General features: G+C 41.6%; 1 protein-coding gene across 2 annotated transcripts in view; it reads right to left on the reverse strand.

Annotated features, from left to right (window-relative positions):
• The window catches only part of WDR88 (WD repeat domain 88), a 47,317-nt gene that overhangs the window by 12,914 nt on the left and 7,680 nt on the right, over positions 1-26,723 (reverse strand). The window contains exons 4-9 of one of the 2 annotated variants that reach the window (XM_033940474.1): positions 25,739-25,802; positions 23,001-23,139; positions 11,192-11,321; positions 7,495-7,679; positions 3,382-3,464; positions 1,769-1,837 (exon numbers count right to left, since the gene is read on the reverse strand). In XM_033940474.1, coding sequence (XP_033796365.1) covers positions 1,769-1,837; positions 3,382-3,464; positions 7,495-7,679; positions 11,192-11,321; positions 23,001-23,139; positions 25,739-25,802 — 670 coding nt within the window. The remainder of the gene's footprint in view (positions 1-1,768; positions 1,838-3,381; positions 3,465-7,494; positions 7,680-11,191; positions 11,322-23,000; positions 23,140-25,738; positions 25,803-26,723) is intronic. The other variant, XM_033940475.1, reaches the window with a different exon arrangement.

A 26,723-nucleotide genomic window follows, 5' to 3' on the forward strand; every position in this document is an offset into this window, starting at 1 on the left:
TCCAAAATGGTTCCCACATAGTTTGCAGCCTTCTTCCCTTTGGAGTGTCCAAATCAAGAACATGCAATCTTTCCAATTGTAAATAATGGATGAGCAAAGCCCTCCACTGAGACAGTGAAGGAGTCTCCAGGGTTAGCCAAAGTAACAAAACAGATTTAACTCCCAGAAGAAATGCAATTTTATGGAAATCTTGTAAACCTTTAGGTACTGGAGCACTGGAAAACAAAATCAAAGGAGACAGGGTACATCGCACCTGCCAAAGCTCAGAAATATTGCAAAATCCTCTTCCAAAAATGATTTATAATCAGGCAGGAATAGAGCATATGTCCCAAGGTGGCGGTATGGTAGCGGCATTTCAGGCAACCGAATCCTGGCGGATGGCCATTTTGTGAGCACATGCAGGCGAGATATAAAGGCGCAGAGCCAATTTATAACAGAAAATCCTCCTTCCATGTAGCATGTGGCAAAGAACAGAGATAATGATGAAGTTGCCAATATGCATAGGTATCAGAAGAGGAGAGCCCAAACTCAGCTTGGAGATCTGGAAAAGACTTACCAGACCCATCTTCTGCAGTGACATGGAACAAGTAACAAAGGTCCCTGGTACCAAGGTCAGACTCACCGGTCTGTAGTTTCCCGGTCTGCAGATGGATGCTTCTGTACCACTCAGAAGGGAATCGCCAACTACCACAACCTTACTCCTCCTAGTGGTCACAGATTCAGTAATTTTGGGGATTTCAAACTTTGGTCCTTCCTCTCCTTGGGATGCTTTCATCTCCTCCACTTCCAGGACAGCACACCAGTTCTTCAGTTCAAGGGTGGGGGGAGTCACAGTACCAATCTTCCACTGTTCCGTAATCTGAGTCCAGCTGCCTTCCCTCAGCACAGCCTCTTCTTCCCCACTGCTGGAAATCTTTGACGCCTCATGAACCATTTCATCAATGTATCTTTCATTCTCATGGACGCTTCTCAGTCTTGCCATCTCCTCGCTCAGTTCTTTTACTTCCTTCATGAGGGATTCAAGCTGAAGACGGCTTGTACATGGAACTACTCCCTCTGCCTGGGTAACATTTTCTATCTGCACAGAGACAGAAGTTGTAATCTAGCAGCAGCTTTGGTGATATGATGTTTCCTAGCCATACTGTGGGGCAGAAGTACTTACAACTGGAAGAAAAAAAGAAAAGCACAGAAAAATCCTACCAAAGTAAAGCCCTGTTCTTGGTTAGCTGGAGAACCTATAAATCAAAAAGCTCTGCCTTGGGGTGGGTGGGACGGAATTAAATTAACACCAAAACCTTTCCTCTCCTCAAGGAGCGTTTTTAGGTTAGGGTGAGAGGATTCATGCCTCTGTGAATTATAGCGTGCTTGGTCTGACTTAACAGTTTTTCCAGGCCTCTCTCCCACTTGCTACTCCCCAAAGTCTCAAAAAGATCCTACACTGATCCAAATAAGTCTTTTTATCAACAGCTCTCTCCTCAAGCAAATATATGCAGTTCACAGGTTGCTGTGAAAACTATCTTTAATGCAGATCCTCTATAACCTCTCTCTTAGAACCAGGCTTACTGAGGGTTAGGCACTAGGCTAGCATTCCTCTTCTCAAGGGTCACCTGTGGAGTCTGATCTTTTAAGAAAGTCCTCAGTCCAGCTTTGGCTCTTCCTCTTATTTATTACCTCTGCATCCATTTTCCTGGAAGAAGAATAGTAGTTGAAGAGAAAGAATTCCTGAAATATAGTGGATTGGATTTTATATTATATGAGTTTTCTTTACCTTAGAGCAGGAAACAATCCATTTCTTGTCTCTGCTAATAGCGACATCCATCACCCAGTCCTTATGGCCCTGCAATGAAGGACATTGTAACTACATCCAGAATTGAATTTGTAGAACAGTCTCTAGATGCTCTTTCACAATCTTATGTGGGAGCTGGGTGTGAGAACTAAACTTATATGTGAGGTTAGTGTGGCCTTAATGTTCACAGGTTTCAAAATATGTGCAAATTCTAAAGAAAACTAAATTAAGGCAATGAAAGTTTATTTCTTTTTTTTTTTTGGCATAGCAGATACTGTGACATACCCTAAAATTTCAATGTACCTTCTATTGGGATATAAAGACTGGAAAAGAATACAGTTTGGACTGCTATAGATTCTTACATAAAACATACTCGGTTACACATGCAAAATCAAACTGCCTGATATTCAGCTAGCAGCAGACAGTGCTTTGACTGCCCACCACTGGCATTAAACCCAAATACTCAGTGCCAGGCCATTTGCACACCAAGGCTTAGCAAACAATAGGTTGCTTTTTATGGCAACTTATTTTTGGTGCCAATGAGGCATTTTCAGCAGCAATAATCAGTTAAAAGCCACAGAAAATATCTGGTCAGTTGCCAAGATGTGAGTTAACCAGTCAGTGGCCATTCCTAGATGGTTAACTTGTGCTGAATATTAGACAGAAATAGACCTTCACTAAATACAAAATAAGTGACCACAGACTAGAAATAGAAATTTGCAGACAAAATTGAAATAAGCAGGGGAAAAAGAGAGGCTTTTTTTTTTTTTTGTGCGGACCGGCAGAAATTCAACCGGCGGTTGAGGGAACAGTGCTCTTCATCAAAGGTGAGGTGGAGGGAGGGAGATGGCCGGGTGGGGACCGCGCGATCCTTGGTTGCCTCACTGCGGAGACAAGTCCTTTCACCGCTCCACGGGGCGGTGAATGGCCTTGTCCCCGTCCCCGCAGAGGCCACTATTTTTTCTTCCCCGTTTCGGCGGGTTACCCGCGGCTAAACGTGGCTAGCCGCGGGTAACCGCCACCGTGTCATTCTCTAATTCATATGACTTTTGCACTAGAAGCTTGGTTAGTGATTTGGGTACAGCACTGAATACTGGGCATACCCTAACTTCTGGACACCATCAAACACTGATTTTCAGTGCTAGTACCTGGACAGGAGCCAGTACTGAATATTTGGGTCTAATTCAACCCTGCAGCAGTTAGCACTTACAAAAATGCTTATGACCACAGGCTGATAATGGCTCCATTTTGCACTTTGTTTTTTTGTAAGCTTAACTTTACAAAGTAGGAAAGAGGTTTAAGGCATAGAGGAGTGTATGGCTCAAATTAAGAAGCTCCTCTGTTATCCTCATTTCTTGCTTTTAAAAAAAGTCAGCTCTCACCACAAAAGCCTAATTTTTCATGTATTAACTGACATTTACACCTGTGGCATTCATCAAAACAGAAATATGTTTAGAAGCGTTAAACTATCAGCTCGGCAGGTCATGAGCAGGACCACCCTCTTATTTTACAATGGCTAGAAAAGGAGGCAAAGCAGCACACAGTTTATCTATCATATTTCTTTTATATCTGATTCCATTTTAAGACTGTCCTACCTTTATGATCACTTTATTTGAAGCTGCCTCTAGATTCCAGAAAATGACATTTTTATCATATCCACCAGATATGAGGAGAGCTCCTAAAAGGCAAACAGCAGGATAGTTATTTACCATTTAGTGCTGTCTGTCAAAAAGATAGTTTTACACTATAATGACGTATGTATAATGACGTTAGTATGACGTAATTCAGGGGTGTCCAACCTGTGGCCCCGTGAAGTATTTTGTGCGGCCCTGGGTTGAGGTCGATGCAGCCTTTTCCTCTGCTGCCCCCGGGTGTTTACCGTCTTGCCGGCTCCCTCCTCTGTCTTGCTGCAGCATTTGCGCATTTGTGCGGCCCCAGAACATTTTTTTTGGCCATTGTGGCCCAGGGAAGCCAAAAGGTTGGACACCCCTGATGTAATTGAATTAAATAGAGAAAGTGAAGGTATATAAGGTCCACAATGCTCATTCATTCTGTCCAGTCTCACTTCCGGCTCACCACACAATTGTTTCCCACATACTCACCTTTATAGGACCCCCAGGGACCCCTGAAGAAGACTTTTTGTTGAAACGTGGACCGTGTTGGGTCCTGTATCACTAGCGGACTAAGTCCTTTAAGGCTCTTATGTGGATGATTTATTTTTATGTGGATGGAATTATTTTATGTGGATGATTTCAGTGTACCTTTGGAACTCTGACACTTTCAAATAAAGTCCATTTAGGAACATCATCACGCCACAGAGTTTTTTTTTGTTTTCTCTGGATTTTCTTCTTTGTGAATATTTTGGGGTCAATTCCTTTTGTTTTTTGGTTGGTAAATCTAGCCCATAATTATAGAATGGTGAAAGAACAGCAGACTAGTAGTTGGAGTAGCAGGAGCTGAGAACCAGAGAAGCCAGGAATCAAATCCTACTAATGCTTCCTGTGACCTGAGCAAACTGCCTTTCTGTTGCTATTATGCAGCAAAAAATTTTTTAGATAATTTCACCACATAAAAAGCAGAACAAAGAAAAGTTTACTATCAAGAAGGTGACAGCCAATGATGAGGCGCCACGTAAGGCTTCCCGCAATTTGAAAAGCGGCTTTGCGGTGGAGGGGTGGGGCTGAGGCTTCCCTTTGAGATTTATTACTGATGTTAACAATATAGAGTCCAGATGATAAATGCCTTTCTGTTAATTCAGGCACAAAATTAGTTAAAAGATAAATACCTACTCTATCTGAATGTAACTTCACTTGAGCTACCAATGAAAGGTGTAGGCTACATCCAAATGAAGCGGCACTAAATAAATACAGTAATAAATTATGGTAGATCATACTGGACTATCTAGTTAACCTAATTGAGGTTCTTCCACATTAGTAGACATACATACAAATTCTAATATGCAACCCCAGACTGACTCCCCTTCAATTCTTTTTCTGCTGCTGCCCTCCTTAAATTTCATTTTTTTAATGTATAAATTGCATTTCTTAAACTATGTCCCTGTTAGAAAATGGTGTTCATATTAACAAGGTTATCTGGTTTTTACCACCACTGTCTGTTATTTGTTTACAATGTATGCAGCACTCCACTTTTATATTATCAGAGCGCTTATCTTTAGAATCAGTCACCTTCTGCTCTTAGGTTAGATGGGATTATAAGGGGTCTATATACAAAAAAACCCCAAAACAACAACATAGCTCATACAAGATAGTTGCCTTCACTTAATCTCTACTGGTCTTGCACACGAAAAAAGTCACACACTAGATTTCAGAACAGTAATCTACAGCACGTCATTTCCTCAGCCAACTGGTATCCAGTTCCCTTGTCAGACCACTTCCAACTCACCTTCAGTATTAAACTCTACATGGGAAACACCTCCATGAATACCACCAGTAAACAATCCTCACCCGAGGTAAAATAGATTCCACCCAATTCTGAAATAAAGGCACTGAACAATTACATCCTATAATAATAATAATAATAACTTTATTTTTGTATACTGCAATACCACAAACAGTTCAGAGCGGTTCACAATGCAAGAGACTGTACATATACAGCGAAGATACAGATAATTAATTGTCAAGTATAATGGTAATCAGTTTCAATTATCCTATATGCTGGCAGCACCTCAAACATGCTTCCACCTCCCAAGCTCTGGACTCTATTGCTCCCCTAAAATACCACACTACATGCTCTACTAAATACGCACCATGGTACACATTATCACTCAAAACTGAAAAGTAAACTTGCAGACAACTTGAAAAACAATGTGAAAAATCAATCCACGTAACACAGACTACTCTGGAAGAATACAATTAACTCCTACAAATAACATGTTGCTGAAATTTTTTTATTTTTTTATTAAATTTTTTATTCATTTTAAAACTGACCAACAAGTGATTAATATTAAAACATTACATTACTAATAAAATATACAGCACATGACATTCTTATACATATAATCCATTAAAGTAGAAATTATAACCCTTTCCCCCCCACCCAACAATTCTTCAATGAAAATTTTCATAATACATACAGAAATCCAATCATTAAATAAAAATATTAATCATCCAATTTCCCCCCTCCCCCCAATAAAATACATGTATCCATCAGAAAGGAAAACAATGTTCATTCATTACAATAATTCTCTAATGGACCCCAGATCTTTTTAAAGTTGTTATAATTACCTTTCTGTACAGCAATTGCTCTTTCCATTTTAAAAATGTGACAAAGTGAATTCCACCAAAAAGAATAATTAAGATTTGTATAATTTTTCCAATTAGCCATAATGTGCTGAATTGCCACCCCTGTCATTATTAATAGAATTTTTTTTAAAAAGTACTTTGCTAACAAAATTGAAACAGTACAAAATATGAGGCCCCTTTGCAGTTTTGTTTTTCACAATGTGCCTGTTAGAGGAGATAGGGTGACCAGATTTTCCTGAAGGAAAATCCGGACCCATGGCCATGCCCCCAGGCCTGCCCGCATCCTGCCCCATCCCCCTCTCCCTTAACCTGTTCATGCGTCGGGACGGCATACACGCATGTGTGGATGCGACACAATGATGTTGCGCGTGTGCGTGTGACGTCACTGCGTTGCATCCGCGTGTTCGCAGATGCCGTCCCACCATCGGAAGCTTTTCAAAACCCGGACAAAGTGCAGGGTTTTGAAAAGCCATCCGGACCACCAGACATGTAACCCTACATGCAGTAACTTCTTCAGGGGACCTTTTACAAAGATTACCGGACTTTCCTGAAGGAAAATCTGGACCCATAGCCACGTCCCCAGGCCCACCTAGTTCTACCCGCGTCACGCCCCCATCCCGCCCCAGCCCTGCCCCCATCCCCACTCCCTTAACCTGTTCGTACGTTGGGATGGCATCCACCCATACACAGATGCGACACAATGACATTGCATGCATGCGACATGACATCACACGTGTGCACCTGACATCACCGCGTTGCATCCACGCATTTGCAGATGCCGTCCCAATGTCAGAAGCTTTTCAAAACCTGGACAAAGCGCCAGGTTTTGAAAAGCCGCCGTATCCCCAGACATGTCCTCAAAAGGAGGACCAGTCTGTGGAAATCCGGACATCTGGTAACCCTAAGTGAAGAGCTTTGTGTTGCTATTGCTCAGATAACAAACATCAAGATTATTTTTTGTATGGTGATTTCCATGGAGAAATTTTCTAGTTCTACATGTTGTGGGGAGGTAGAATGTCAGCTCCGATATATAACTAAGTTTATTATGGTGTGTTAAACTGAGCTTTTATTTTGCTTTCTTTCTCATTTTTTATCTCCTTTGTGATTTTGCTGAAAAGCAAGTTAAAGTATGTGTGGTGAGAAACATGGTTCTTTGGGTTTGTCTGTCAAGATCAATTGTTTTGGTTTAAACATAGGTGACCTGGGCCTAAAAGGAGTGGAATATGAGGCTCTGCTGTCATTTACTGTGTTACTGAAGCTACTACCCTCTAAGAAGCTGTTGCTATAAGCAGCTGGCCAATCTTGCCTAATAGTTGGAGCAGCCCTTGCCCCTCACCCCTATTTTGGTATCAGCTCATCCCTCACCTCAGGCAACAGATTGCCTTGAGGTGCCCCTGCTCATAAAGTAGAATGTAATATTAAAGCTTTTCACAAAAAGTAACTCACCATCATCAGAGAAAGCACAGCAGCTAGCAGAGCCTGAATGACCTTTGTCAAGTACAACAGGACCCTGAGAGCGAAAGCGCCCCGTTTTGATATCCCATATTTTCAAAGTTTTGTCCCAAGAGGCTGTGCACAACTGGCGACCATTTAAGGTGAAGCAGCAGTCTGAGATCACATTAGCATGTGCTCTGAAACAACAAAGGAAACCACTGAACCTGTATCAACCACTGCAGGGAATTCATATTCATGATATAGTATAAGGCGCCCATCTCTCTGTGTTGCAATCGCTAATAAACATTATTTGGGAAAAAAAAACCCAATTTCTGACGAATCAGCCTAAAAGTATTGCAATTTTCTTTACATTCCCACAGTGTAATGTATAGTTTTGTGTTTAATTCAAAAATAAGATGGACTGGAGAAATGTGCTCAACAATCACTTACCAAAACATTCACTCACTCCAGCTGAATACTACTAGAGCAGGGGTGTCAATGTCCCTCCTCGAGGGCTGCAATCCAGTCGAGTTTTCAGGATTTCCCCAATGAATATGCATGAGATCTATTAGCATACAATGAAAGCAGTGCACGCAAATAGATCTCATGCATATTCATTGGGGAAATCCTGAAAACCCGACTGGTTTGCGGCCCTCGAGGAGGGAGTTTGACACCCCTGTACTAGAGTGAAGTTTGACTACTATTACTATCACTACAGTTTTGATTTACCAGCTCTCTCTTTAATGGAGAGAGAGGTTTTGAGGTTTGACTTTCTGTGATAAAAAGGTTCTTTTCTGCCTGTGAGGATGTTGCAAAAGTAGAGCTAAGTTTTAAAAGCACTTTTGCTTACTTTTTGCTGTTATCAGTGACTGTTGCCTTTTTCCTTCTTTTCTACCTGCCCAGTGATTGAACTTCGAGGACTAGCAGCACATTTAAACAGTTCTTATTTCCTATTCTATTTGAGCTATTACAGCCCTGGCGAAATAGCAATGTGGCTGTGAAACGATCATCAGCTGGCTGCACCTAGTTGCCATTAGTTGTTTCGCTAATTTTGAATTACTATGTACTCCTGAGGTTTTTCATCACTTTATTTTGTAATTAGACTTTGTAATTGTCTCTGCAACAAAAGTTTTTTTTATGCCTGTGATGTTTGGTTGGTAGAGTGGGTTTCCCTCACCGTATTACAGAGGCTTTTTTTTTTCGTTTACTTTGACATGCATTGTTTATGAGCCTAGCGTTCTTTTTGCGTTTTTCGTGTTTTGGGGAGTTTTTTGGATTAGTAACCTGGAGTATACATAAATTAAGAGGGATAATCCTAATGCTCTTCCCCAAAATCCTGCCCTTGTACAGGTTGACTTAAAGAGGAAGAGAGTGTGGGTAATGGTTAGAACTACAGCCTCAGCACCCTGAAGTTGTGGGTTCAAACCCTGCGCTGTTCCTTGTGACCTTGGGCAAGTCACTTAATCCTCCACTGTCCCATCGATAGAACATAAGAATAGCCTTACTGGGTCAGACCAGTGATCCATTTAGCCCAGTAGCCCGTCTTCACGGAGCCCAATCCAAGTCACAAATACCTCGCAAAAACCCAAATAGTAGCAACATTCCATGCCATTCCAAGGCATTAGCAAAATATGAATCCAATTAGAAAGAATATAAACAGTAGATCCCAGAAAAATTCTTTCATATAGAACCCATAGGGTTCTTGCCTCCGTAACAGAGCTCTGTAGAACTTATTACCCTGCACGGACTTTTGAGATAATCTTCTATTAAGGACTCTCACACCAACGGAGATAACTACCTCTCTTCACCTTATTATTGTAAAAACTGCCCTTGCAATTTTGGGCATCGGATTAGGGGACTTCCCTTCTGACATACTTGATTTATTAATTTTTGTAATTAACTATATAGGGAAAGCTGTATGATTTGGGGTGTTTTAATTTTTGTGTTGACTTTTCACACGTAGCCAGCACCTATGCACGGTCCAAGGATGTATCATGCTCATTAGACCCTTTTGGGTTAACCAGCTGTCAACTCTACTAACCGGCATTGCTGCTTGAGTTGTGAATACTGAGAACCACTCACACATCTATATTTACCTTTTCTATTATGTGTAATGATACAAGACATATGACTAACTTGTAGAAGAGTTTACTGCTCCCTGTGGGTTCTATATGAAAGAATTTTTCTAGGATCTACCGATGCAGGGCAAGCAGTGGCTTCCTCCATGTCTGTTTCAATAGCAGACTATGGACTTTTCCTCCAGGAACGTGTCCAAATCTTTTTTTAAACCAGCTACATCAACTGCTCTCACCACATCCTCTGGCAATGCATTATTCTCGGAGTGAAAAAATATTTCCTCCTATTAGTTTTTAAAAGTATTACTCTGTAACTTCATCGTGTGTCCCCTTGTCTTTGTAAATCTTGATGCAGTAAAAAATCAATCCACTTATATCCATTCTACACCACTCAGGATTTTGTAGACTTCAATCATATCTCCTCTCAGCCATCTCTTTTCCAAGCTGAAGAGTCCTAACCTCTTTAGTCTTTCCTCATAAGAGAGGAGAAAATGAAAAGAAAACTCATACCCAAAGCAAGAATCATACCTCTAGACCAACAAGCCACTGGGCATTGTAACAGACAGAACATGGGAAAAGTTATTTTGATTGTGATCTGGCTTGAGCAGGGAATTTTTGTACCCAAATACTAATAATGATATAACCTGCCTTAAGCCTGCTAAATAGCCAAACAAGAACATAATTAGTGGAGTAGAAGGGGCCTATTCTTATTCTTGTTAGTATATTTTATTCTAAACTTGTCACTCTTTATGTATGTTCCTCTCTCTCTGGGCACACACTTTTCAATTTGATTTTATTATGGAAGATAGTTTGGAGGTAAAAAGATGCAGATAAAACTGATTAAAATAGGGCCAGTCTAGTGGCCCAGTGATCCCATGGCAGTGCAATATATTGCCATTTGTAAAAGATCTGGAAGAGCTCAGCATCTTTTCCTCCAGTTCACTGGAATGCCATTGAGGTAGCTTTCAGAGCCATCAAACAATGAAATCTAGTGACTGGATTCAACATGTACATATAATTCCAGAGAGAAATGCAGTCCATTGCCCTGGCCAAATGACTATGAGCTCCTTTTACAAAGGTGCGTTAGGGCCTTAACGCACGGCATAGCTTGCGCTAGCCACTACCACTTCCCTCTTGAGCAGGCAGTAGTTTGTCAGGTAGCACGCGCTATAGCGCGCGCTAATCTAGTGCGTGCGCTAAAAACGCTAGCGCACCTTTGTAAAAGGAGCCCTATATGTACTATATATTAGACTGGGTGATTAAAAATGAAAAGCCTTTTGATATTTATGAATGAAAGTTCATGGTACTGCAACCCAGAAAAGGCTAGTTCTGATAGAATTGGAAGCACAAAAGAGCAAAACCAAACTGATGGGCCCCAAAATTAAAATTGTGATATTTATAACCATTAAACAAAGCAGTAATTGATACCTTGGGGCATCACAGAGTATTGTTCTGTACTCCACACGTTATTAACAAAACCAGCTCATTACATGTCTGCTAAACAAATTGCTTCCTGTTAATGTTACAGCATTTTTTAAATGTTATATCTTTTTATTGAAAATTATCAAAAAGCATGCAGATGAACATATGTGTAGAACAGATAAAGAAGTCTGAAATCACCTGTTGTCACTTACTGGTTAATTGCCACAGTGGTTGATCGTGCTATCAGATCCCACAGCTTTATGGACCTATCTGATGAGACAGAAGCCACCCTCTGATTATCAGGATCAAAACAACATCTCCTTACTGTGTTCATGTGGTGATCTAGGATAGAGGAAAAGAACACAGTGCAAACAATCTCTTTCCTTTGCACAGCATCCAATGATTTCCAAGTATCCCTCTGGTTAAGTCATCCTAACAATTATTTCACTGTACAACAGACAGTGCATTTCTCAAATTCTTTCAGTTTTCTACCCTCTCTCTCTTTTTGAATTAAAAGATACACATATCAACGTAGCCCTGCCTTCAAAAATTCCCAGAAAACACAACCGGCAAATATTTAACCTTGCTTGTAAACTTGCAGCTTCCTCTTTCCCACCCCGATCCCTAGGTATCTATTCCCTCCAATCCGTTTAGCTCTGACAGAGAGATACTGAGCACCAGTATTTGGTTGCTCTCAGGAATAGTGGTAGCTAAGTCTCACTGAATGTGGCACTGTGAAATGACTGCTCATAGTCTCACTGGCAGCTCTTTCCCTTCTTCTTCTCTTGCCAGTTTCCAATACAAAGACTAAATGATGTTCAATAAAAATAAAGTAACAAACAAAAAGATATTTAATAATAGGGTAGGGTCATGTTTAAAATCTTTATGGATTAAGAGTAATGTCTTTAATTGAATTTGATATTGTTCTGGGATCCAATGTAGGAATCTAGATATGGAATTATATGATGAAATCAGGAGGTACCTGTCACTAACAGCACCACTGAGTGGGGAATCACCCACGAGATGCAAGGTAAATAAGATTTGTATTGGAAGAATGGCTGCACCACACTTATAAATAAAAACCGCCACTTGCACACTATCCTAGAATGGACAAAATGGTGACATCTGCTAGGGGGCATATGAGGGAAATAAATCAAGCTCAGTCCTTCATTTCAGAAAATTATTGCAAGGCAACCTGGCTAACCGGACAGATTGGAGTGGGACGATTTATCATGGCCGTTTCATCGTGGGACATTTCAACACAGCCTCAATGAAATAGCCGCGATGAATTGTCCTCTTCTCGAACTGCAATGAAAATACAGCATAAGGTCATCCTATGCTTCTCCTCTGCACACGCTCTGCCCCCCTCCCATCCAAGAACTTTATCTTTCTTCATGCTCTTCTGAATTTTTTTCTTACATTACCCCCACCAGTGCCTCTTCTCCTCCCCTCCTGCCAATGTGCTCCTACTTGGGGGAGGGGCATAGCCCCCCCACCACACACACACACACAAGAGGTCACAATGATTCATCGTGGCCAATTTAGTGATGAAATGGCTGTGATGAATTGTCCTAAAGCCGGACAGATTATATGCTGAGCTCTGGTAGCAAACCAGCCACCATGTCCTTCTATACCCTGAGCTTATTATGTCATTTACAAAGAAGCATAGAGAAATGAAGGTAGATAAAGACCATGTGGCCTATGCAGTCTGCCTATACATACCATCTACTATCCCTTCCTCTCCCTTACAGATCCTATGTGCTTGTCCAGAGCTTTCTTGAATCCATTGGGAGGCCAGTCCATGCATTCACCAACCTTTCCATGAAGAAGTATTTCCTTAGATAACTCCTGAGTCTGAGCTAGATGCACTAAAAACGGTTGTTAAGACCATGTGGGTTGCTGTGGGCTGAATTTTTGGCTGATTTCAAAACAGCAGTTGATGTTCAAATGGCTTCCCATGCAAATGAGTTTTGCGGAGGTCTGCCGTAATCTCATCCTATTGATTATTTAGAAAGTGACTCCCACACATGCATAAAACCATCACGGGAAGCCTAAACAGCTGAATGGCCCTGGAAGGGGTTTTAGGCATCATTAGCCAATCAGGGCCTTAGGCCCTTCCTCATGTATCCCAGGATACACCTCTGTGTATAACACATAGAGATATGGAAAAATTGTGGAAATTGCTGGGGGCCTTTTGATGATGAGGAAGGAGATTGTGAATGTATTATGACTATCTGTGGAGACATGGCAAATGGGAGGTTTGGGACTCCCAGAACTTTATAATTTGTGTTGCAATCTAAGAAAAGGTACCAAGTCTTAGTACATGCTTACTTGAGAAACGAGGCAACAACGTCAGTTGGGTTTTATTTATCAAATACAACAATTTTTTAATTGAAATGGTATATCTCTGGCAAATGAAATGATAGAAAGATATGGTTTGTTGCATTTGAATCAGCATCTTCTTGATTACTTAGCCAGCTGAATAACTCAATTTTTAAGTCTTGATCCATTTTCTTGGATTATGACACATTTGGGCTTGTCTACTGAGGCATTTGAGTGACTGGATAAGGGGGACAGAGGATTACACTCCATACAGCCTAGAGACTTCTCTTTTTAACCCTGGCACTTGAATTTTTTTTTATTACACATTAAAGCAAAAGAGTTCTCCATAAGGTTTAGGCATCATGTGTTGCTACATTCACTTTGTTTAGTTTGGAGGGCTCTGACTAAAATGTGGTCTCAGGATTCTTGTCATTCGTTGTTTTAACAATTGTGGTAAATAATACCTTTTTTCCTGGAATCAAAGGTATAGCTTTCCATAGATAACGAAATAGAGGAGCAGTCTTGTTGGAGCAGTATGTGCAGAAGGATGGACAGGTAATCTCTTTAGCAGACTAGAGATTGAGATTGGTACACCATGGAGGAGATGTCTTTGCTTATTTACAATTGACCCACTAAATTCACTCCTTGCCTTCCTCATCACTCTTCCATGAGTTTCGAGAGAGAGAATGCAAAGTTTCTTGACTCCCAGTGGCCCCAACCCTTTAACAGCCTCTTTGTTTTATGCTGCATTGGCTAGGGAGAGTTCACCTAAGCAATATAATTTCTTTCAATGGAAGTGGGAATCAAAGTGGAAAGATACATGCAGGAACTTAATTTTCTCACCATTATAAAGTAGATTCCACAAGCAGAGTATAGTGCGGAATATAGAGAATGTTGGTTTAGAATATTACATCAGGCTTATTTCTCTACTACTAGGGCTTTTAAGATGGAATGTGTATCTTCAGTAGTGTGTCACAAATGCGGCTGATCCTCAGGTGATTTGGGTCATATCTTTTGGGGATGATATTTTTGGGGCTTGGTGATTATATTTTTGAGTGACCTTATAGGTCAATCCATAGACTATAAAAGCTATGGGGTTTGATTTTGGGCTGGGGTGGAGCTCTGGGGGTTTGGGAAAAGGATACAGAAAGCTAGAGTAGTTGCTTTGATATGTATTCTTTGTTGGTGGACCCAAGCTTCTGCTCCTTCCTTTTGGGAGTGGAGAAATAGGTTCCATAATTTATGCACTCTGGAACTTCAGGGAGTGCAAGGAAAATGTAGGCATAAGAAACAATTCCTTCAGGTTTAGATGGTCTATATCCAGGCTTTATCATCAAGAAGGAGGAGTCAGATTTTGAATATCCTGTGAGATCTACTGAGGCTTTAAAGTTTTGGAATGGAGGAAAGGTTCCTTTGGTAGATATATAGAAGAGGAAATGACACAAGAAGTGATGCCTAATCTATCTACTTGCTATTTTGTTATAATGCTAAGAGCTTGCTCAGTTTATACTCTCTATAAGATTATTTAACTTTTCTAAGGAGACTGGAAATTGTGGGGGCTTGTTTTTTGTTTTTTTTTTAGGGGTGTTGGCTTTAGGGATAAGGAGGTTTATAGAAAGGGAGGGCTTGGAGGATTTATTGAATTTGTTTCAAGGGGTATGGGTCTTTAGGTTTTCAACTCATGCTACCTATCATGTGGTCAATGAGGGGGATTATTGTAATTTTGACTCTGGGGAGGTAAGGGAGGGGAAGTAAAAAAAGAAGGACTGAGGGGAATTTATGTGATAGTTCTATAAAAGACTTGTACACACTTCATTTACTGTTTATTGAGGTTTATAACACAGCTGATTTTATACAACTGTGTTAACAAGTGCTGTTTTGAGTTGTAATATTTATTATTTACCCATGATATGATGTTGTTTGTGGTTATCAATCAACAATGTTGGAATACAAAGTGGGAGGGGGTAGGATATAATTAAAATACAAAACACGTTATATTTTATTTATTGCTGGGTTGTTGTGAAGTCATCAATAAAAACTGTTGAACTATAAAGATGCCTTTGGAATCAGACTAAAGGGAAAGCCATTGTACAGTAGAACACCGATTATCCAAACTCCAATTTTTCAGATGTCCAGTTATCCGAACCGGTGATAGCATCGGTTTAAATTCAAAAGTACATACTAGAGGCAGGTTATTAAAGAAAAATACAGTACAATACAAAGATTGGTACAGACCCACTCAGCAATAGCTACTCACTATCTCCCTCCGCTCTGCCAGTGACCCAGCATTCACTCCAGTGTACCTCAGAGGTTCCCAGCAGCTGCAGTGATTCATCCTCGCAGTCTGTGTTGACCGCTGCAGGATCCCCCAGGAAATGATGTCAGTGAGAGTGGGGACTTGAGTGAGAACGGAGGAAAAGGCCTCCCAACCCCCATGAGGGAAGGTTTCTATGGTATAGTGCTGTGCTTCTCTCTCAAAACAAGAAAATTAAAATGCTGGCAAAATGACAATTAAATGTCTTTAAAAGACAAAACAGACATTGTGGAGAAGTTAAAGTTAAGCAGCAGCAGGACCAGCCACCACTACCACTTTTACATACAAGCAGCAGCGTGACCTACCGCAACCACCAAGAGCCCACAGACCCGATCCTGCCAGGAGTGTGAACTCCTCCCCCTGCAGTCCATTGGAGAGATCAATCTGCCTGCTTTTAAATATCAGCAGCAGTGGAGATCAACTGCTTTTACACCTAAGCAGCAACGAGACCAGCCACAACCACCGAGGGCACACAGACCCGATCCTACCAAGAGTGTGAACTCTTCCCCCCATGCAATCCGCTAAGAAGATCGACTGTCGACTCCGGGCGGCTTTCCCGCAGAGGAGAGAATCCTGCATTCACCGTGGGCCTCATCTGGGGCAGCCTCCTTGGAGCGGCTGGGGCACGGGCAGTGTGTCTGGGAGGGAATGCATGGATGGGAGAACATCGCAGGGGAGGAGACATAGGCATCTTGGGACTGTCTGCCAAGTCTCTTCCCTGAAGAAGCCCTTTCTGGAAATGTCAATCGCTCCTCCTAAACTTACTTGCTCCACTTCATCACTGACGCTGAAACCGTGGATTGAAGACAAAGTTTTATTTTATTTTTCTTTCCAGCTTATGATTTATCTTTAATCTTATCTATTGTTTTGCCTTTTGTCTTTGTTTTGTTCTATTTCTATCATTTAAATTTCTCCAGAATTCTACTGTTCAACGAGCCCCTTCTGCTTCTATTCCTTTCTCTCCTCTCTTCTACCTTCCAAAGTATTTAGATCAATGCTGTCTTGTTAAAATGTTTATTTTATTTTTATTTTTCCTCTAACTCTACTTTTCACTTCTCTATTACCCTCCAGGTACTTTAGTTAGATTGTGAGCCTTCGGGACAGTAAGGGAATTTTTCAAGTACCTTTCTTATTTCTAATCTTAATGTATATTTTCTGTAAACCGCTTAGAACCTAACGGATATAGCGGTATATAAGAAATAAATTACATTACATTACATTACATTAAAAAAGGGAGTGCCCGGAAAAAAATTAGAAGAAGAATATGGTTTAAGAACATCAACAATATCCGATATAAAAAGACAAAGTGATGCTATTGTCAACTACGTTTCAGTTCTTGAAAAAGAGGGAGTTGTTCCAGAAAAACCATGAAAAGGTCAACTAATGAACAGGTAGATAAAGCTCTATATCTATTATTTTTGCAAAAAAGATCATTGGGCCATCCTATTTCTAGGCTAATTTTAGCTGAAAAGGTAATGTTTTTCAATCAGCAACTTCATGGAGATTCTGAATTCAAAGTCAGCACCGAGTGGCCTCGAAATTTTAAACACTGCCACGGAATCAGGCAGATTGAAATTCATGGTGAAAATCTTTCCGCAAATTTACCAGTAGCTAATGACTTTCTTGTCCAATTTAATGACATTATCAAAAACTATGATCCTGATTGTGTCTGTAATGCAGACAAAACGAGTCTGAATTGGAAATCACTTCCCAGTAAATCTCTAGTTAGTCGTAAGGAACAGTCAGCAACTGGTTTCAAGTCATCCAAAGAATATGTTACACTGTTGGTGGGGGGAAATGCAACTGGAAGTCATAAGTTGGAGTTATTGTTAACTGGTAAATCTAAAAACCCTCATGCTTTCAAATATGTATATATGCTCCCACTATTCTACAGAAGCCAAAAGAAAGTCTGGATGTATTGGGGGTTTGTGTCTTACTGGTTTTGTGCTCACTTTTCTGATTCTGTTATTTCTTCTCTTTCCATCTCCTTGGGCACTACAACGCCCATCAGTGGGTTATATGGATATTGGGGATTGCTGTTACGGGGGGGGGGAGTGGGAGTTGGGGGCTGGGGTTGATATCAGTGGGTTTTGCAGTTTCGCTGCATTGTTTTTTGTTATAAATAAACAATTACAAAAAAAAGGAAGTCTGGATGTATTGTGAAATTTTCCTTGACTGGTATGACAACTGCTTCATACTGGAAGAGAAAACATTCCAGCTTCATACAGAAAAAGAAGGAAACATAATTTTATGGTTGGACAATGAATCATCACATCCTACAGCTGAAAGCTTAGAGCGAGAGGAAGGTGTATTCAAAGTGCTTTTTCTTAAGAACATAAGAATTGCCGCTGCTGGGTCAGACCGGTGGCCCATCGTGCCCAGCAGTCCGCTCGTGCGGCGGCCCTCTGGTCAAAGACCAGCGCCCTAACTGAGACCAGCCCTACCTATGTAACCAATTCGCTGATTGTCCAGCACCTCTTATTATAAATCGCATTGAACTATTATGGCTTTGGCGGTCTCTAAAAAAATAAATTATTATTATTATTAAGTACATTCCGGTTTGGCAGGAACTTGTCTAACTTTGTCTTGAAACCCTGGAGGGTGATTTCCCCTATGACAGACTCCGGAAGAGCGTTCCAGTTCTCTACCACTCTCTGGGTGAACAAGAACTTCCTTATGTTCGTACGGAATCTATCCCCTTTTAACTTTAGAGAATGCCCTCTCGTTATCCCTACCTTGGAGAGGATGAACAACCTGTCCTTATCAACTGAGTCTATTCCCTTCAGTACCTTGAATGTTTTGATCATGTCCCCTTTCAATCTCCTCTGTTCTAGGGAGAAGAGGCCCAGTTTCTCTCATCTTTCACTGTACGTTAACTCCTCCAGCCCTTTAACCATTTTAGTCGCTCTTCTCTGGACCCTTTCGAGTAGTACCGTGTCCTTCTTCATGTACGGCGACCAGTGCTGGACGCAGTACTCCAGGTGAGGGCACACCATGGCCCGGTACAGCGGCATGATAACCTTCTCCGATCTGTTCGGGATCCCCTTCTTTATCATTCCTAGCATTCTGTTCACCCTTTTCGCCGCCACTGCACATTGCATAGACGGCTTCATCGACTTGTCGATCATAACTCCCAAGTCTCTTTCCTGGGAGGTCTCTCCAAGTACCGCCCCGGACATCCTGTATTCATGCATGAGATTTTTGTTACCTACATGCATCACTTTACACTTATCCACGTTGAACCTTATCTTCCATGATGATGCCCATTCCTTGAGCCTGATTATGTCACATTGCAAGTCTTCACAATCCCCCTGCGTCTTCACTACTCTGAATACCTTCGTATCGTCCGCAAATTTAATCACCTCACTCGTCGTACCAATGTCTAGATCGTTTATAAAGATGTTGAAGAGCACGGGTCCAAGCACTGAGCCCTGCGGCACCCCACTGGTGACGCTCTTCCATTCCGAGTATTGTCCATTTACCCTCACTCTCTGTTTCCTATGCTCCATCCAGTTTTTAATCCACGTGAGTATTTCACCCTTGATCCCATGGCTTGCAATTTTCTGAAGTAGTCGTTTATGCGGAACCTTGTCAAACGCCTTCTGAAAATCCAGATATACAATGTCAACTGGGTCGCCCTTGTCTACCTGTCTGTTTACTCCCTCAAAGAAGTGCAGCAAGTTCGTCAAACACGATCTGCCTTTGCTAAAGCCGTGCTGACTGGTCCTCATCAGCCCATGTCTGTCAAGGTGATCAATGATGCGGTCCTTTATCAACAACTCTACCATCTTTCCCGGTACTGAGGTCAGACTCACCGGTCTATAGTTTCCCGGATCTCCTCTCGAACCTTTCTTGAAGATCGGCGTAACATTCGCCACCTTCCAGTCTTCCGGAATCTTTCCCGATTTGATCGACAGATTGGCTATTAGTTGAAGCAGTTCAGCTATGGTCCCTTTCAGTTCCTTGATGACCCTCGGATGGATGCCATCTGGTCCCGGGGATTTGTCGCTTTGTCATTCTTCTTCCAAGTGTGCCATCTGTAATGCAGCCAGTGGATCAAGGAGTTATCATTTTCTTGAAACAACTTTACAGGAAACAATTGTTACAGGAAACTTCTATTAGCTAATATTGATGATGAATGTGGCATGATTCAATTCATAAAAGAACTGAATATAAAATATTGTTCATACATGGTTGCTGGTGCTTGTAAATCAGTTAAAAATCAAACCCTAAAAGATGCATGGAATATTATTCTAAACAAATCAGATGGAGAAGAAGATGATGTCCTTAAAAACATCACAGAAGATGTTCTACAGGTTCCTGGCTTCTCTAATTGTGATGGAGAGAATGTCCAGCGAATGGATATGCAGTGACGTTAATGATCCAGGGTATCAGATCATAACAGATGATGACATTGTGGAATTAGTACAAGACAAAGAACAGGAGGAATCAGAAACTGAAGACGGCCAGCAGGTTACTGCTGATGTGAGACCAACACATGCAGAAGCCTTTGAATGTTTCAATACAGCAATGACTTGGCTAGAAAAGCAGGAACAGAGCAGTGTGGCCCAGCTCCTTTGTCTGAAAAGCCTACGTGATCTTGCAGCACAAAAACAAAAATCAGCACTGAAGCAATTAAGAATTACTTCCTTTCTTACAAATACAGTACTGTAGTTTGATGTTTTGTTCCCTTTCTTGTTGAAAATGAAAAATAATGTTCAGTATGTAAAACTCAGAATACATGTATGTGCTCTGTTCAAAAAGGTACAGTAGTATATGTACTACAATACAGCAATGTAGTGTAGTTTGGTATTGTTGAAAATAAAAAATAATGTTCAACATACAATGCTCAGAATGTGTGCTCTGTTTAAAAAGGTATGTCCAATCATCCGGATTTCCTTTTTCTGGACTATCCTCTGCTGAGATTAGTCTGGATAATTCGCATTCCACTAAGAAACAGGCAATTTGAAAAATCTATTTAAACAGCTGCCTTAAAAGACAAATTATTTCCTGATACCTTCAAGAGCTAATCCAATAGTATGGAAAGTACACAATTCCCTTAAACAGCAAACTGAAAGAATCAAAATAATTAAAAGGTATTTTGGACAGAGAAACAGAGAACATGACATCAGAAAAAAGGCATAAAGTCATCTACAGTGATACCTTGGAATCCGAACTTAATCCGTTCCATAACCCCGTTCAAGTTCCAAGACAATTTTTCCCATTGAAAATAATAGAAACTGGATTAATCCGTTACTGGGTCCCACAAACTCAAATTTTAACAGTAAATACACTGGATTTTGGGGGCAGAAACACACAAATACAATTTGCAGGGCGTTCAGATTCCAAAGCAGAGTTCGGATTCTGGGACAAAATTTACTACAAAAAAAATTTGGATTCCAAAGCGTTCGAGTTCTGGGGCGTTCGGATTCCGAGGTACCACTGTATTTGGATTGACTGCCATACTAATACAGTATAGTGCACAAGACAAAAATGTACAATATGTTTAAGCTTTTTTCATAATTAAGTCATTTTATAATTCAGTTCAAATCCATGTTATTAAAACATGTACCATATTTTTTGCTCCATAAGACGCACTTTTTTACCCCATAAAAGTGGGTGGAAATAAGGGTGCATCTTATGGAGCAAATTCCGGGCCCCCCCTCGGTACCTTTATGCAATCCTGCCGGTCCAGCGCTGCATTGGCAGGCTTCCCTGTTGGATAGCCGCTCGAGTCCCCATCTGCAGCAGCAGCGAGAAGCAGGCACAAGCCCCGAGCGCGCCTGCCTGATCTTGCACTGCCTCCTGAATGGTGCCGTCAGCTCGGTCAGTGCTGTATCGGCAGGCTCCCCCGCTGGATGGCCGCCTGAGTCCCCATCTACCGCAGAAGTGAAAGGCAGGCGCAAGCTCCGAGCGCACCTGCCTGGTCCCGCGCCGCCACTTGAATGGTGCCATCAGCTCCCACAAGTCTCGCAAGAACCAACGGCACCATTCGGACAGTGGCACAGGACCAGGCAGGCGCGCTCAGAGCTTGCGCCTGCCTTTCACTTCCATGGCAGATGGGGATTCAGGCAGCCATCCAGCGGGGGAGCCTGCCGATGCAGCGCTGGACCGAGCTGATGGCACCATTTGGGCAGCGGCGCAGGACCAGGCAGGCACGCTCGGGGCTCGCACCTGCCTCTCGCTGTCACAGCAGATGGGGACTCAGACGGCCATCCAGCAGGAGAGCCTTCCAAAGCAGCACTGGACCACCAGGATTGCATAAAGGCATTGGGGGGGGAAGGAGGGGGTGTCCTACAGAATGATACCAGGGAACGGAGCCTTCCTTCCAGAATTAAATTAATCAGGAGGCTTCCCAGCCCTGCAGAAAGGTACCAGTGAAGGGGGCCCTCCTGCCGGAATTACAGTAAATTAATCACTTGTTTAAATGTACAACAAATGTAGAGCTGAGGCAAGAGGCTTCGTGCTGGATATGTGAATTGCTTTAAAAAAAAACAAAATAAGGAAATAAAAATGTAAAGATATCGGAGATGTGCATTTTCCAAAGCTGAGCAGGAAACAGAAAGACTTCCCTGCCTGCCCTGTCCTTACCTGCCTGCCACTAGGCACTGCCCCGTCCCAGCCTACCACTAGACCACAAGAGGGGGTGGGGACAGGGGACAGGGTACAGAGCCTGGCAGGGAGGGGGGACAGGGTGCAGAGCCTGGCAAGGAGTGTAGGGTTGGGTGCAGGGAGAATTTGATTCAGAATGGGTTTTTTTCTTGTTTTCCTCCTCTAAATCTAGGGTGTGTCTTATGATCAGGTGCATCTTATGGAGCGAAAAATACGGTAATAAGCAGTAGAACCTTTTAATATATACCAATCAATTTAACACACTAAAAGGGGCTGATTCTACAAACGACACTTCTAGTTAGGCAGCAGTAAGCGCCACACTACCACCTACCTTTAGTGACCAAACCTACCTTAAAAGCCCCAAAATCAAAAACAAAAAAATTTAGCCACCTGCCAGCACCTCCCAAACTGGCACCCTAATCATGGCTATGGAGATGCCTAAGGTCAAAGAAGGAGTGGCTAATGTCAGAAATGACCTTAGGCATCTCCGTAGTCACAATTCACAGCAAACGTAGGCGTTGGAAATGTAAGTCTTCAAAACCCTGGACTACATTTCTGGCGCTTATGTTTGATGTGGCAGCAATTCTGCAACCGGCGCTGGTGTGTGATTGACACAATATTGGCACCGATTGCAGAATCTGGCCCTAAATTTTTTAAATGTGCATTAACAAATGCACGTCCCTAACAAATAAGATCTTAATAGCTTTGTTCAAACAATCAAAGCATACATGCTGTAATCTGAAATCAAAATATACTGTAAGCAACAGCTTTACCTTTCACAAATGCTATCTCTGAGGCATTTTCTGCATCAGTGATACATATGGCATTTTCCAAATCCAAACCAGACACCACGTATTTGCCATCCATAGAAATATTGCAGGAGATTACAAGGCTTTTAAAATGTATTGTCCACTGAAAAGAGAGAAGGATTTGCCCATCAGGTTTCAGGATCAGTCACACCAATTCTTCCGCAGGAATTGATATTTACTAGACTTAATATAGAGAGGATGTCACTCCTATTGACTATGTAGAAATTATGTGGCCCAACAGAATGCACGACATCTTCATTACCAGATATTATTTTGACAAGAACAAAATATTTTTATGTTTAACAATTTTTTATTTTATTGATGCCAACAAAGAAAACTGAATGTACAATAAAACAATATGCTACAAAATGCGTCATCAAGTTTTGTGCTTCCCCCCAGCAACCCAGATCTACCTTCCCCACTGAGCCTTCCCCCTCCCAGCAAAGACATCTGAGAAAAGCCCTACACACCTACGAAGGAAACCAACCAAGACACAGCCGAAGACAGGCCAACAGGGCTGCAGCAGTGAAGCCAGCCTAATTGGGTTAGCTGCAGCATCCTAACCTCCACCTATCCCGTGAAAGGAGAAAAAATGAAAAGAAAGACGGCAGTCTCAGGATCCTGGACTCTGATGGGTCCCGGAAAAAGCTCACAGACAGGCAACAAGAGTAGCCCCCCCCCCTCCGCCTTATGGGGTGTCATAGAAGGTAATCAGGCAATACAAATTAGTATGGTCAAAATAACGGAAGCCTCCCTCCCTCTCCCCCCCCCCCCCGGAAAACCAGAATAAAATGTAGGAAGAAACAGGAATGAACAACAGCACCAAAAGGAAAGGAAAAAGAGAGAAGAAAAGAAAGTTGCATCTCCCGTGCACCCCCAAAGGATCTTCCCTATGAACCTCCAAGCTGAGCAAATCAAAGAACATTCAAAATTTTGCTGCGAGCCCTAGAATTCAGAGATTGAATATATGAGAGTCAGATGGTGAGAAATAATTTTCTCCTCTTAGGGGGGGCTCAAGCCAAGTTACGCTCTAACAGTATAAGCGCATGAAGGCGATTGCGCCAGGCCCAAAAGGAAGGAAGGGAATTGCCCACCCATATTGACAATATTTCCTTTTTCCCCAACATCTCCACATTCTGTAAAAACATTCGCTGACCCCAATGAGTTAGACAAAAAGCCTCATATTTATCTAAAAGGATACCTGCTGCTGACAATGGAATGGTCTGATTCAGAATGCTGGCAACATAATCAATGACCTGTCTCCAAAATGTTTTAATTTTTGGGCATTTCCAAAATGCATGAATAAAAGAATGGGTCCCTAAGTTACACTTCTGGCAAATGGAAGAATCTCTAAAGCCCGATTTATACATCTGTTCTCTAGTAAAATACGCCCTATGCAGGACTCGAAAGAACAAAATATTTTTTAAAAGTTATTAGTTTGGCAATACAAACTTAAAGCATTCTTATCTGTATATCTTATTTCTACAGCTTTACATGTAAACTGCTTGTAGATAAATGGTAACGTACACAGTGTCTAGAAAAAATGGGACCTTTGCATAGTTTCAAAATACTTTGCAATTATTTAAACATTTAGGGGCCCTTTTACACAAACTGGTAAAAAGTGGCCTACACGCACCCTTACACTGGTCATTTCCACATACTAAGGCCATTTTTACTGCTAGGGTAAAAAGGCTGATTTTCAGAATTTTCATTAATGGCCACATGCTAACCTTCACATTAGGTGGTAGTAAGGGGGGGGGGTCACAAACTATTTTACAGGCAATAGACAATCACACGCTTAGCCTGTGTTAATAAGTTAACTCAGGGCAATGTAACTACGCTAACTATTTAACACAGAACATGCCTACTCTACACCCCCAGACATGCCCCTTGTGCCAAAAAAAAAAATTTTAGTACATGGGTGGCACACACACATTGCAAAATTACTATGGAATGCCTCAGCTTGCCCCATGGTACACCATTTTTTGCTGCAGTACGCATGCATTAATAGTTACTGCAGCTTTGTAAAAGGGCCCCTAAACATGACCTTTGAAAATACATTCATCCAACCTTTATTAGGAAACTCCCTTAGCACACACTTTGTACCATATGCCTTAGTTTGTTGCAAAAATATAATCACAATTTTGTTAAAACAGGTCTTAACGGCCACTTCCTGAATGACATCATTTTGAAACCAGAGATCATTCAGTTTTTATAGCATCTTGCGGTAACAACTGTCAATAATAATAATTTCTTTAATAATAGTACATTTGATTTGGGGTTATTATTTGGAAAAATGTAGGGGGTCCCATTTTTTCCAGACACTGCCTAGGTTTTTTCAAGCTTCCTAGTGAGATCGCTCTCCTTATGTATTGCTATCAGCTTTCCTGGAGGAATCATCATAGGCTCCAAAAGATTCTCTGTATTCAACATCAACTTTAATATATAAAGTAAGCAAGACACAAGAAATCACAAAGCAGTTCCCATCTGAAAGTCTTTTATGTTGCTCTCTGATCAGCTAGCAAATGTCACAGCCCCAGATAACTTGAAGCACAAGTGCCTAAGCCACCCCCCCAAACCCCTCCCCCAAAAAAACCCAAACCAACCCACACTCACTTGATCCTAACAAAACTTTTATTCAAAACACAGAGGGATAGGGGGAGGAGGAGAGCTATTTGTGTAATAAAAAAGAAACTACATACTAGTACTTGCCCAGTTTCCATATCCCAATATTTTACTGTTTTGTCATATGATGATGTTATCATTCTGAAAACAAAGTACATTACCATAATCAGATAAAAAATGTGGCAAAATATCGAAAGCTAACACACTGGGCAGAAAACAATCCACTTGATATTGAAAACTACTTATCTGAACAGCAGGTGCAGCTACCTGGATAAATAACACTGACTGGGGCCATCCCGAATTTTCAGCAGCATTATTTGGGGAGGGGAGGGGAGGGTGTGGCGCAGTGGTTAAAGCTACAGTCTCGGCACCCTGAGGTTGTGGGTTCAAACCCACACTGCTCCTTGTGACCCTGGACAAGTCACTTAATACCCCCATTACCCCAGGTACGTTAGATAGATTTGGAGCTCGCCGAAACAGAGAGGGAAAACTGCTTGAGTACCTGAAAAAATGCATGTAAACCGTGCAGAGCTCCCCTGGGAGAACAGTATAGAAAATTGAATGAATAAATTGAATAAATAAATGCCAATATAAATCAAAACCACCCTAGCACTACCCAAATAGAATGGGAGTGGTCAGTTACCCAATTATTGGTGATAGTCAAGCTGGCCTAACTTGATCCAGTTAACTAACTGGATATTGGACTGAATATTTTAGATATCTAGACAGTCCCAGCAGTCAGCGTTCAATCTGGATATTCAGTGCTGGCCACTACATGGATACCAACTACTACTATTTATCATTTATATAGCGCTGAAAGGCGTATGCATTGCTGTACATATTGACATTTAATAGATGGTCCCTTCTTAGAAAAGCTTACAATCTGGGCGGTGAAGGAGAGAGAGGAGTCAAAGATGAGCCTGAGATCGCAAGCAAACAAGACAGGGAGGATGAGAGTATTGTCCACAGAGACAGAGAATGAAGTAAGCAGAGAGGTGGGTTTAGGAAGGAAGATGAGCAGCTCCGTTTTAGCCATACAGACACTGAAAATACAAATTTAAT

Source organism: Geotrypetes seraphini, chromosome 4, assembly GCF_902459505.1.
Source record: "Geotrypetes seraphini chromosome 4, aGeoSer1.1, whole genome shotgun sequence".
Classification (NCBI taxonomy): domain Eukaryota; kingdom Metazoa; phylum Chordata; class Amphibia; order Gymnophiona; family Dermophiidae; genus Geotrypetes; species Geotrypetes seraphini.